The following is a 13385-nucleotide window of genomic DNA, read 5'->3' as shown; positions in this document are numbered from 1 at the left end:
ACTTCAAGTAGTAGCATTCTCTCATCTCACATGAATGATGGATCATGGATAGAATGGACTAAAATGGATAGAATGGACTGAAGTGGCTCAACAAGAATATACCAACAATAAATGCTAAATCTTAACTTGTAGATATTATATAGACATTGATATAAATTAGTGAGACCAATCATTCATATGAGAGAAGTGAGTACCACATTGTATTCCAAAAATATTGAGGAATGACTCTACTAGATCACATAGGCATAGCCATGGTGAGTTCATTTTTTTAAGCCTATACCTCTTGTAATAAGTATGTTATATTATGTTAGAGAATAAGACTTCATTTGTCACTATCACATACCCTTGGTGCGATGGTCATTTCACAAATATAAGTACTTGTGGGGTGTGGAAGGCAAAGGTCGAGATTCAAGTCTCCAAGAAGGAGCTTCATATACATATACACTTAAATTAGGTTAGAGTAAAATTTTATCTGGTATAAAAAATAAAAGGAAAAATTTCATTTGTTAAAATATATTTTTATATTCTAATCCAAAGTTGAAATCCATTTTGCACTGGCTATAATTTTTCATATAATTGCATAAATCAGTATAACAAACCTATTTTATCTTATCTTGGTCAAAAATTTGACCTATAGGTCATGTACTAATCAATCCGAGGAAACTCACATCATTTTGAATTGTATAGATTAAATTTTGACCAAATTTTGGGCTGTACATATATGAATGAGATTTTATGAATTTTTGTATTTCTTATTTCTTTTTAACATTATGAACTTTTTGATGAATTTTTGGTGGTTCATGAGATCTCAAAAACAATGAACTTTCTTATAAAATCATCGTTTCATATTTATATTGATAATTTCAAAATGGTTCATTGATATAAAAATAATTGTTAAACCGAAATGGCCCTAAAAGATACCCAAACCACAACTCAACAAAAGAATTTATTTATTGCTATTACGCGACACCAACGAGTAATATACTAATATTAAAAAAAATCATTTATAAATTTATATTTGACATCATTTTTATTATTATATATTAATATCCATTAGAAAATGAGATAAATTTTATCTCTAATAACATCTTCCATACGAGGAGGCAGGAGGAAGTATTGTTTTTTTTATTTTATTTTGTTGACAAAATAACAACTGAATAAAGAAAAAACGAACGTCCTAGAGTGAAGACTGGTTAGCGAGTGTGGGCAGGGCGAACTGTTAAAGCTCACAAGTCACAACACACACAAACACAACCTTCTGAGAGAGAGAGTCAGAGAGTCCATCAGTCTCTCCGGTAGATTGATTGAAGACTAGCTTTTACCAACTGCAGCTGAGTCCTGAGAGTCTCAGTATGAGGAAGCGAGATTTAGCCATTCTCATGCTCGCCTCTTTCGCCATCTTCTTCTCTCTTCAGGTACCGATTTCAACTTCACTTTCCAATAATTCTCTCTGTGCAAAGCCCTAACCAAACCATTTCATTTTCTTTCAGCACGAGGGCGATTTCTCATTCCGAGAGGCGTGGATGCATCTCTCCGATGAATACCCTATCAAATTCGAATCCGAGCGTCTCCCTCCTCCGATCGTCACCGACCTCAACGGCGACGGCAAGAAAGAAGTCCTCGTCGCCACTCCCGACGCCAAAATTCAGGTCCAATTTCCACTTTTTAATATGCGTTATCACCATAATTTGCAATTTGATAAATATTAATTTGTTATGTGTGTGGGGGGTTTTAGGTCTTAGAGCCACACTCGAGGCGTGTGGACGAGGGGTTCAGCGATGCGCGCGTGCTCGCGGAGGTGAGCCTCTTGCCTGAAAAAGTGCGCATTGCGTCTGGGAGGCGTGCCGTGGCCATGGCTGCGGGCGTTGTTGATCGAGAAAGGCCTGGACAGAAGTTGAAACAGGTCCTGGTTGTTGTTACCGCGGGTTGGTCCGTGATGTGCTTTGATCATAACCTCAAAAAGTTGTGGGAACACAATTTGCAGGTTTGTGGTTGTGGAATTTCCATTAAATTATTTGTAGTGGGTAATGGGTCTATTCATTCTTGTTACTCATTGGCAGAATGATTTCCCGCATAGTACTCACCACAGGGAGATAGCAATATCGATTAGCAGTTATACCCTTAGGCATGGCGATGCTGGATTAGTGATTGTTGGTGGAAGAATGGAATTGCAACCTCATGTATGTTTTTTTTTTTTCCTTCTTCTTTTGTAATGTGAATGCAGTGCACAGAAAAGTCAATAGATTAACTCATTGAAGTTATCTTTCCTTTGTTTACTGTTAGACATAGATAGTGTTTTACATGGACTAAGGAAATGGACTTAATCTAACCAGCCTGTGATTTTCCATATGATTAAAGATTTAGAAAAACAGAGTGAAGAAGCAACAAATAATACATATAGTCATGTATGGCTTCATTAATATGCCCAGCTGAGAAGATTGTGTCCTACCTTAGGAACACCATTGTTTTTTGTCCATCCCTTCAAAAGAATCAATAAAAAAATTTGATTGGCAGATACAATTTTCTTTTAACTTATACATCCTTGACACCAAGGTATTGCCTGATCTTACTCAAATCTTTATTTATTTTTATATTATTAGGGGAAAAAAAAAAAAACCTAGATTAAATTAAGCTTGTACATGCCAATCGGTTTTAGATTGCTGTTCCTGTAGTCCTTGTTTTGAGAACTCATTTCTTCTAGGAAATGAAAGCCAAACTCCTTTTCATGTTAATCTACTGACTTCTCAGCATTAACTATTTTTGGTATGGAACTTTATCTATGTGCAAAATTGAAGACTTGCAATATCACTGATCTCCAATGCACTTGCAAAAATCTTTGTTACTGTTTCAGATTTTCATGGATCCTTTTGAAGAAATTGGGATGGCAGAAAAAATTGCTGAGCAACATAGAAGAAGTGCCACTGAAAAAGAGGTATAGCATGTTTTTCTCACCTAAGGGTTTGTATGAATTCTCCTTGAGAAGTACAGTCTACAAATCCTGTCATGCATAGTAAGAAAGATGGCAATAGGAGAGCAATTTGTCTAATTGGACTCAAGCCAAATTTTTTGCTCAAATGATTACCACTCACTAGTTAAAACTCAGGTCATATGTCTAAGTCTGAACATCATCCAATTATTTTATCAAAATTGAAATGTTTTTTAGCCTTGTGGTTGTCCACTATTTAGTTCTTCAATTTTAGACACTCTCAGTTAATTATCTTTATGGGCGAAGTATTGAGAATTTAATAATTGGTGGAAGCTTCCACCTCCTGAAGTTTGGAAAGCAGAATAAGGAAAGAACTAGTGCCTCTTCGGGCAATTCTTAAATGGTGAAATGAGGCAATTTATTCTTTGTAGTGTACTTACCTCTTGATATTTTAGTGTCCATGCTTTCTTTCCCAATTTCGAGCTACTCAATGCAATGTTCTATTTTTTGACGTATGGCGTATTCGATACCAGAAATAAAATGGTTTAAGTGACACCGATGAGCTCTAACTTAAATGACATCTCTCCTTGTAAGAACGAGGTGGAGGGTGTGGTCATGGGTTCAAGACCCCCCCACTAGAGTGTGTAATTACCGATATATGTTTCTTTTTGTGACAGTTCTCTTTATTTTCAGTAGTGAAGAAGATATATTGATACTTAGTGTTTTGATTGTCCTGCTTAGGCTCCTGAGAACGCTGGAACCGTGGATTTACGCCATTTTGCATTTTATGCATATGCTGGTCGGTCTGGTATACTTCGATGGGATAGAAAGAATGAGGTGATGTCTTTTGTAATTTCTTTTATCTTATATCTTGTTTGGGAATTTGTACGCCGTTTTTTGGGTAAAATGATATCCTATGCATAATCATATCTTAGAGTGGGAAGTAGTGGGAAGGGGATGGGAGGGTTTAATGAGCCTTGTTTGGTTTTTTCATTTTTTAAAAGGGGGATGGAATGGTTTGATGGGATATGGGGTTATCTTATCCCTCCAAACCCCTCATTTTTAATTCCTCCAAATTGAGGGAATTTGGAAGGGGGAGGGTTCCACTTATATCAAAGAAAATTGTCAATTTTGCCCTTGATGTCAATTATATTTATTTATTTAAAAATAGCAAATGACACTCATAATTGTCAATTCATGTGACTATCCCCCCTCCTCTTTCCTCCCCTGCTTAATTTTTAAAAATCCAAATGAAGGGGAGGGATATCTTTTCTCCTTCCTCCTATTCAATTTTTTTAAAACATCTAAACAAGGGGAAGGGTAGCCATTCCCCTCCTCTCTCCTCTCTTCCCTTCCCCCCCCCCCCCCCCTTTACGCTCTACTCTCCTCTCCCTTCAAACTTTGAAACACACGGTTGAAGTAGCTCTTCTTTTGAAAATGGTTATGCTGATTACAACTCCTTGATTTTGTCAATAAGCTCTAGAGAAAATGGCGCTTCTTCCTCTCTTGTAATGGGATGGAGGGTGAGGTCATAAATTCAAGATCCACAGAGTGCAAGTGTAACTTACCAATTTTTTTTTTTAATAAAAAGACCAATTTTATTCACTTGAAATTATGTGCCACTCACTTTTGTTGCAAATTCTTGAGCTCTAGCTGAAATGATAATTCCTCTTGCCACAAGAGTGGGTGAAGGGTGAGGCTATGGGTTTAAAATCCATTGGGTGTGTGTAATTCACTGCTAAAAAATGTTGCAAAAAATACTTGCATGTTCAAATTTTAGTTTACTTTATATGTGGCTCATTGCATGTTCAAATGTTGCAAAAAATACTTGCATGCAACATGGTCATGCCAGCATGACCATGTTGTTGTCATGCTGGCATCTAATTAATTAGTTGTTCCTTCATACTTCCATATATATATATAGATATATATGTATACTCCTTATCTAATTACTGATTTCATCTTTCGGTGGCTTAGAATATTGAAGCACAATCTTCCGATGCGTCACAGTTAATTCCACAGCACAACTACAAGCTTGATGTTCATGCTATGAATAGTCGTCATCCTGGAGAGGTAATCATTGAAGCTGTTCAGTGTGCATATGTTCTATGCATTGTGGTTACTTAATATTCTGATTTGCACTTACTTTATTTTAGACTTTTAAATACAAAAATTGTGTTTCTGTCCAGAAGTCTGACTGAAACAGTTTCCATGAGAGAATCTCTCTCTCTCTCTCTCTCTCTCTCTCTCTCTCTCACACACACACACACACACACACACACATTTTTGCATTTTATTTAAATTATGTAAGGATACTGCTTTTCTTCTTCGTGGTTTTGACATCTTGTAAGATTTATTGTTTGATAGCAGTAATTTTTAGGTTAAGGACATCTTCCTAATAATAGTGTCATATTGTAGTTTGAATGCAGGGAATTCAGAGAATCAATCCTTGGGGTAATGCCACATCACTGGGTAAGTATTTTAGTGAGAAAAATTATCATTGTTTTTTTAATATGATAGAGAGTGATGACATCATACATATTATTTTAATCAGGATAGGAGAGAAGATACTTTGTTGAAGCTGGGACACTTCAGGCGGCACAAAAGGAAAACCACGAAGAAAACAGCTGGAAAGTCCACAAACTACCCTTTTCACAAGCCTGAGGAAAACCATCCTCCAGGGAAAGACTCAACTAAAAAAATTTCTAACCTGATTGGACAGGCTGCAAATTATGCAAATTCAGCAAAGATTAAGAAGGTAAGATTTGCCATTTATCAATATATAGTCATTAAAATTACCATTAAGGGTTGGCTCATTAGAGGATTTTCTAGATTGATGTCATCTTGACTGATTGTCTATTGTATCCTAAGCACACAGCCTGTGCCTGTGCTCTTTTTCAACATTAATGAAGCATTATTACTTATCCAAAAGAAAAACTGCCTACCATTAGGGGTTGCCTCATGCTTATATTGTGTGCATAAGAAAATGCCATCAACAAAAGATGCATGAGTTGCCAAGTTGGTTCATTGTAGAAAATCCAAATAATATGTAGCAGTATGTTCCTTAGATTCTTTTCGATGGGTATCTAACAATATTTTTCATCCACTTTACCAATGAGCTGTAGCTCAAATGGCACATCCTCCACCAACTAGGAGGTGGAGGCTAAGATCATGGGTTCAAGACTTAGTGCATATATAACTTACCCACAAAAAAATTATTTGTCGTTGACTCTCTGTGAGTAGGCTAATATATAGAGTGGTCACCTTTGCCATTAACTTCTATAGTCTATGTTGTATGATTTTATATTTTTGAGCTGGCAATAATGTTCATCTTCATCTTCATCTTCATCATCATCATCTTACCCCTTTCCCAGTGCAACCGCATTACATAAAATACCAGTATGGATCATTCTTTGTAAATAGAAGCATGACTCCCCAGTCCTATAGGGAATTACCCCATGGCCGCATGACTCATCTCATTTATAATTTGGTTCCATTCTCGTAACATGTTTTCTAGTCATATGATTTTACTAGTTTATTTTTTGGTGGGTACATGAATAAGGTGAAGGTACTAGTTAAATATTATTATGCATTATTTCAATAAAATTAAATATCAAAAACTATATCCCCCTCTATATCTTAGTCAATATAAGTAAGCCACATACCCACCCCCTTGTTACTTGAAATAGTGAAGAGCATTTGATTGCAGATATGATAGGCTCTTTGTTTTAGAACCTAATTTTCCTCATTTGTAATTCTTTAGGAAAGTTTGCGTATCCTTTTGTATGCTTAAACCTTTTATTTTTTTATGATAATTTGATATTTGGGGGATGGGGGATGGGGGGATTTGAACCCTGGATGTTTCCATTGGAAATACCAAGAGGTGCCATTTGAGCTACAAGACTCTTGGTGTATTCTTAAAGCCTTTTATCTTAACATGGGGGCTTGGATGTTAGAAGCATGATATATTCAACCAAGTGTTGTTGGAAAAATTGCAATGTCGTTAAGTAGTGGAAAGAGATGCACTAAGATATTTGATAAAAAGTATGGTAGTGAGTTTTAGGGGAAGGGGGTGTTCAGGGGTGGTGAGTGGTGCATATGGTGTAAGCCTAAGGAAGCATATTAGGGGCGGTTGGGGGAAGTTTTTTTTTTTTTCCTAGATTTTATTAGATTTGAGGTGGGAAATGGCACTTGTATTAACTTTAAAGCACGAATACGGCCAATTGGGTGACCTACCTGTGTCTAACACATATCGGACATTGATACTGTGCAGACATGCCTGCCAGCGTGTCCTGTTGTATCCAGATAATTTTTTTTTTTTTAATATCCAGATACTATATTTAAAAAAAGAAAAGAAAAAAGGATACGCCCTAGACACAGTGGCAACACAGAATGATAGACACAGCAATGAAGGGGAAAAAATCCATGCGGAGATCTCTCTCTCACTCTGGAACCATCACCTCTTGCTCTCTTTTTCTCTTCCTCTCTCGCCGTCGATCGGTGACCTTGGAACTTGATCTCAAATCCCTCCATCCATATATTATGTTAAGTGCCCATAAGCTTGCCATGTGTGTTTAGTTCTTCTAATAAAAAGTTGCCACATTATTTTATCATGCCATGTGGCGTCATTTTATTGGACAAACTAAACACATGTGACAAGCTTATGTGACATTTAACGAAAAATATGGACGGAGGGGCTATTGATACAAATAAAATATAACTTCAGGGGTATATCTAAATTCTGAAACTGCAGAGTGTAAAATTCAAAGACCCCAAAACTTGAGGGGTATGTTTTGCACTTTAGCCTAACTTTTATGCTATAACTTTTGTCACAACTTTGATGTGACAAATTATGAGTGATTGTATATCACTTTTACATGAACCCGTCACTCAACCACATCCACATCAGAGTTGTGACAAAATTTGTGGGTTGTGGCACAGAAGTTTTGTTCACACACGTTCTCTTTTTTATATAGTGAACACTATTAGTATTAGCACTCTTTTTTCTGAGTTAGTATGTTTATTGTAGTTATTTTTTCTCTTGACTTGTACTTTTAACATTATTTTGTAGGTCTCAATGTATTACTTTACTATTTACTATTGCTTTTAAATGAAATCTAGATAGTTTTTTATTCTTATTGATGGCTAATACTTAATTTTAAAACTAAAATAAACATAAATTATGTCCAAAAATATATTTAATAGATATTAATTAATTATTGCCGTACTGTATCCTAGTTTTTTCAAGAAATGCCATGTTGCCGTATCCCATATCATGTCATAACCCATATCATGTTTTTTGCCTTTGGCATGATGTATGGTGCGAGTAAAATGTTCTAAATGAGGCATTCCCAGAATTCTATTGAAGTGTGTAGTCTAAAATGTCTTATGTGGTAGGGTGAGCTGGAACAGTGTCAGTTTTCATAGGGATTTTAACTTCACTAGAGTTTTAGATGATTAAGTGTTGAAAGTTTTTTCTTCTTTTCTTGATATAATCTGTTCTTTTAAGATAAGGAGTGCAGGTGAAGGCAGGAAATGATGGACACCATACAGAAGCCAAGTTTTTAAAATTTTATTTTTTTTAGGCAAAATTTTTCTACAATGTTCTACATGCCAACAGTGATTAATCCTTCCTTTGGAAAAATATTCGGAGGGTCATGGTCCCCAGAAGAGTGGCATTTTTCACATGGACAGTGGCATTAGGAAAGATCTAGTGAGGGACAACGTAAGGAAGATGAATATAGTTTTAGTGGATTGGTGTTACATTTTCAAGGGGAGTGAGGAAACCATAGATCATGTACTATTTCATAGTGATATCACATGAGGATTGTGGTCGATGTTGTTTTGTCCATTTGGGATCTATTGGCTTATGCCTAACAGGGTGTTGGATTTTTAGCTTGTTGGAAGGGATGATTTGGCTGGCATTGGAATATAGATATTGGGAATGCCATCCATTGTGATGTGGTGTACTTGGAGAGAAAGAAATGCTCATACATTTGAAGAGAATGAGAGGTCAATTTTGGACTTGAAAATGCTCCTTTTGCACTGGGAAGAAAGAGTGAATTTTGATCCAAGTGGAGGGAACGAAAAAAGGTAGAGGAAGACCAAAAATCACATTAGTAGAAGTATTAAAAAAGGGCATGTCAATTAAGTAACAAAGATTATGGCTTTAGATATAATAGAATGGAGGAAAAGGATACATGTAGCCAACTCTAACTAATTTGTTGAGGATCCATAGCCTGCCCTAAAATTTTGGGACTAAAGCTTTGTTTTTGTTGTTGTTGTATTGTCGGACGAGTACCTTGACTGGTCATTCCTTCCCTAATCTGTTTGAATTTCTTTGTTTGTTTAGTTTTAGATATCTTTTAGGTGTATCTATTCCTAGGAAGCACGGGTGCGCTGATTGGGCCGGCACACCCGAGTCGGATATGCACGGACGCACTGTATGGCCGTGGATGCGGCTGCGCTCACGTCCATGGCCGAAATATTATATATTTTTTAATATATATATACTGTCCAATTCGGTTCAAAATGGGCCAAAACAGGCCCCGAATTGGTCCAATAGGCCAAAATAATTTTTTTTTTTTAAGGTAAAACATTTAATCAAAACACACCGTTTTGACAACCTACTTTAAAGAAATAACCCTAAAATCATCTCAAAGTCTCTCTCGTTCTCTCCGTCTCCTCTGTCTCTCTCTAACCTATGGCTCCAGCAGTCCAGCTCTCCCTTAGACTCCCTCCATCTCTCACTTTATTATCTACTAATGCTCCTAAATTGGTATATGTTTTCCATTATATGAAAAAAATTCTTAGCAATATATAGAAATTTAAATAAAAATATATTTAATAATTTATTAATAAGCATATTTCGCCGCACCCATATCTTATTTTTTCAAAAATTTCCGTGTCGATGCACCGCACCCGCACCCGCACCCGCACCCAAATCCACACCCATGCTTCCTAGATCTCTTCTCTTGTATACTTCCCGAATACTTGGGTTCTACCCCTGTTTAGTGCTTTTTAAATAAATTGACATAAATTACAGAAATTTATGATAATATTATTTTACAAAATAACACTATATAGCCCTATTGAAGTATTGGGTTTATGTTGATGTAATGGCCCAATAGGCCCAGTTATATTGTAAGTCCATATTGGGCTAACCCTAGCTTCTAGTCTCTATATGTATCCTGTTAAGGGTTCACTGTAATTGATGAATTGAGTGTGTGGTAAAGATGTAGCCCGCTAGGGTTTTATTTTGTGGATGTAGGCCGTTGGCCTAACCACGTAATCCTTGTGTTCTTCTCTCTTTCTTGCTTCCGCTTCTCTATATTATTTTATTCTCGTCTTTGACCCCTTAAAAGGAAAGTCTTTAGCTCCCGCACTGGCCTAATGAGCCATTGTATGTATGCCTTGAAGACACTGGAATGCTTTTTATGAGAGTCTGACATCATTAAGTCTCATGCTTTGGACTTGAGTTGAAAGTTAATGACTTGGTAAGTTAAAATGAATTGGGGGAAGCTTAAGAAAGTTTCTAAACCAGTGTTTCCCAGATTGCTTTCGCTTGTTGTATCCACATGGGATTTTGAGCTTCATATTTGTGAGAGTATTGATCACCAAGTCTTCCTCTGGCTTGGTCACCTTATAAATGTATATCTTGCTTATTCACAACTAAAAGAAGAGACTTATATTTTACAATTCCCTTTTTATATCCTTTTTTACTTTGCTGGTGCAGCCAGGACCTTATATTCCTACCATAACAAACTACACAAAGATTTGGTGGGTTCCTAATGTTGTTGTGGCTCATCAAAAGGAAGGGATAGAAGTTCTTCATTTGGCATCAGGTCGCACTGCTTGTAAGGTAATTAGCACAGACAGACACACACATTCCGTCAAGTTTTTTTATTTAGAAACTCAATGCATAGATTAAAAAAATTGCATTAACAAGATATGCATTTTTTTCCCTCAGCCCCTTGGCTTAAGATCAAGTATGGAACAATTATGTTGTTGCTGATGTGAAGTTCTCTCCAGAGCTGTTAAATTTATTACAGTATATGTGCATGGTGCAATTAGAACTCTAAAATGGCCAACTATTCATATTTGTCAAGAAAAGCACCCTGTTTATTAAAACAGCACTTCAATAGTCTAATATCTAGATCTTATGTCTTCAGCAAAGAAAAAAATCTAGATCTTATGCATATGTATATGATATTTAACACCTTCCTGTTAACAAGTGCCATTTTGGCTACATACATTTGAGTTCTATCATTTTATTGTCATATTATCTTTAACAATTCCAAGGTTTTATGTGAAATTCATTGATTTCCACAGCTTCATCTTCAAGAAGGTGGCCTTCATGCTGATATTAATGGTGATGGAGTCCTAGATCATGTCCAGGTGAACTTTTGTTTCTTCTTTAACTCTAGTCTCATCTCAATTTCAGTAGGTTCTACAAAACTTTTTAAATTTACGAGAAATCAATCAGTTGGTGTTTGAAATTAATGCCTCTTGCAGTGAGTCATATCTTGTTCAAGTTCTTTTCTTTAAGGTACTTATGCATTTTTACTAGCCAAATAATTTCACGTTCTATACTTAGGATGTGGTTAGTCTTGTCCCTATATTACTGAATTCCTCTAAATTTTCTGTGAGAGGGTGTACATTGATCAGTAACAGCACTGATAACAATAAATGATGACAACCATTTACTACAAACTGTTGGCTAGATATCTGGGTAATAAATGTCAAATCTATCATCTCTTCAGGCTGTTGGAGGAAATGGTGCTGAGCAGACTGTTGTTAGTGGATCCATGGATGTGCTGCGACCATGTTGGGCTGTTGCAACCTCTGGTGTACCAGTACGAGAACAACTCTTCAATGCTTCAATTTGTCATCATTCCCCCTTTAACTTCTTACAACATGGAGAATTTTCGAGATACTATGGCCGAACAGCAGATGTGACTTCTTTAGAGGTAGCAACACCCATTCTCATCCCAAGAAGTGATGGTCATAGGCATCGTAAGGGAAGCCATGGTGATGTTATCTTCCTGACAAATCGTGGGGAGGTATGCTGCTAATCTTGATACGTTGCCTTCTATTGTTCTCCCTATTTTGAAATTGGATCAAGGGGTTTCTGTTCTGGCACCAAATCAAAGTAAACTTTTCTGTTTCTGCCAAATTATACTTCACCTGGTGGGTCCTGAACCCACAACCTCATCCTCCACCTTAGGAAGGAGGTGCCGTTTGAGCCAATGCAATTTGGTCTGTATCAGTTTATTATAGCATTTGGAGGCAGAAATATGGCCTTTATGGCAAGAGAGGTTGCCCCTAAAAGTTTATTGAATCTAAGTTTTTATAGCACACAATTGCTGCATTTTTATTTTTGTGGAATTTTATAAATTATGCTCAATTAGAAAAAATATGCCCATCACCATTAATGGAATGGGATTATTGTGTACTGCATACTAGTTGAACACCTCCTGTAGCATTACCCTGCATTACCGTTTCTCTGAATTGGAAACTCGAATATTCTATTCCTTTCAGGTAACGTCATACTCCCCTGGCTTGCATGGCCATGGTGCTGATTGGCAATGGCAGCTCACAACTGGTGCTACATGGTCAAATCTTCCATCTCCATCGGGTATGATGGAAGCTGGTACGGTGGTCCCCACACTGAAGGCATTTCCCTTGCGTGTGCATGATAATCAAGAACTGATTCTTGCAGCAGGAGATCAAGAAGCTGTAGTGATATCCCCTGGAGGAAGTCCCTTAACAACAGTTGATCTTCCTGGAACACCAACACATGCCCTTATCTGCGAGGACTTCTCAAATGATGGACTCACTGATCTTATTGTTGTAACCCCTAGTGGGGTATATGGCTTTGTCCAAACCAGGCAACCAGGTGCCCTGTTCTTCAGCACACTGGTTGGTTGCCTTATACTTGTGATGGGAGTCATATTTGTCACCCAACACTTGAATTCCATTAAGGGGAAACCTCGTCCTTCATCTGGTCCTCGGTGAAACTAGTGTCACACTAATTGAAAATTGACAGCAGCTGATAAGAGAAGCAAACATAATGGTAGAATTATGAGGGAAAGTTCTCTTCTAAACCTGGGGAACAGTGTGGGATAAAGGGTACTTGGGAAGAGAAAGAAGGTGCAGTGGTGTCTATGAGTTACTGATGACTTTTTGCTTCCCTTCGTTCAACTTGTTTCTACTGTGGCGGTTCATTTACTTTGTAGGAGAAGTTGCCTTACAATTTATAAATCTTATGTTGTCAGGGACTTAACAAATCGAGGTTTTCATGTAGCTTAAGATAAGAAATGTCCATGCATATAGAAAATTTTGGGATATAATTTTAAAATATATTGTTTCCCTTGTATACTGTTTCTTATTCCAAAATTGCTGATCTCATCCTTGGAACCTACCAGCTGCATTTGTGGAAAACTGATTAGTGGTGGTT

The 13385-nt window shown here is 36.8% G+C and overlaps 1 protein-coding gene across 1 annotated transcript; it reads left to right on the top strand.

Annotated features, from left to right (window-relative positions):
* The first annotated feature begins 1107 nt into the window (after nucleotides 1–1107).
* On the top strand, nucleotides 1108–13298 carry LOC142624737 (uncharacterized). The gene is made up of 13 exons (XM_075798472.1): nucleotides 1108–1415; nucleotides 1491–1649; nucleotides 1736–1984; nucleotides 2061–2180; nucleotides 2852–2932; nucleotides 3668–3763; nucleotides 4904–4999; nucleotides 5345–5398; nucleotides 5481–5684; nucleotides 10662–10787; nucleotides 11258–11323; nucleotides 11689–11988; nucleotides 12467–13298. Exons 1-13 carry the CDS (start codon nucleotides 1353–1355, stop codon nucleotides 12941–12943), a joined length of 2091 nt encoding a protein of 696 aa, XP_075654587.1. The 5' UTR covers nucleotides 1108–1352; the 3' UTR covers nucleotides 12944–13298.
* Nucleotides 13299–13385: the final 87 nt, after the last annotated feature.

The sequence above is a fragment of the Castanea sativa genome, chromosome 2 (assembly GCF_040712315.1).
Source record: "Castanea sativa cultivar Marrone di Chiusa Pesio chromosome 2, ASM4071231v1".
Classification (NCBI taxonomy): domain Eukaryota; kingdom Viridiplantae; phylum Streptophyta; class Magnoliopsida; order Fagales; family Fagaceae; genus Castanea; species Castanea sativa.
The sequence above is the reverse complement of the archived record's forward strand: the minus strand, read 5'-3'. Positions and strand labels throughout refer to the sequence as shown.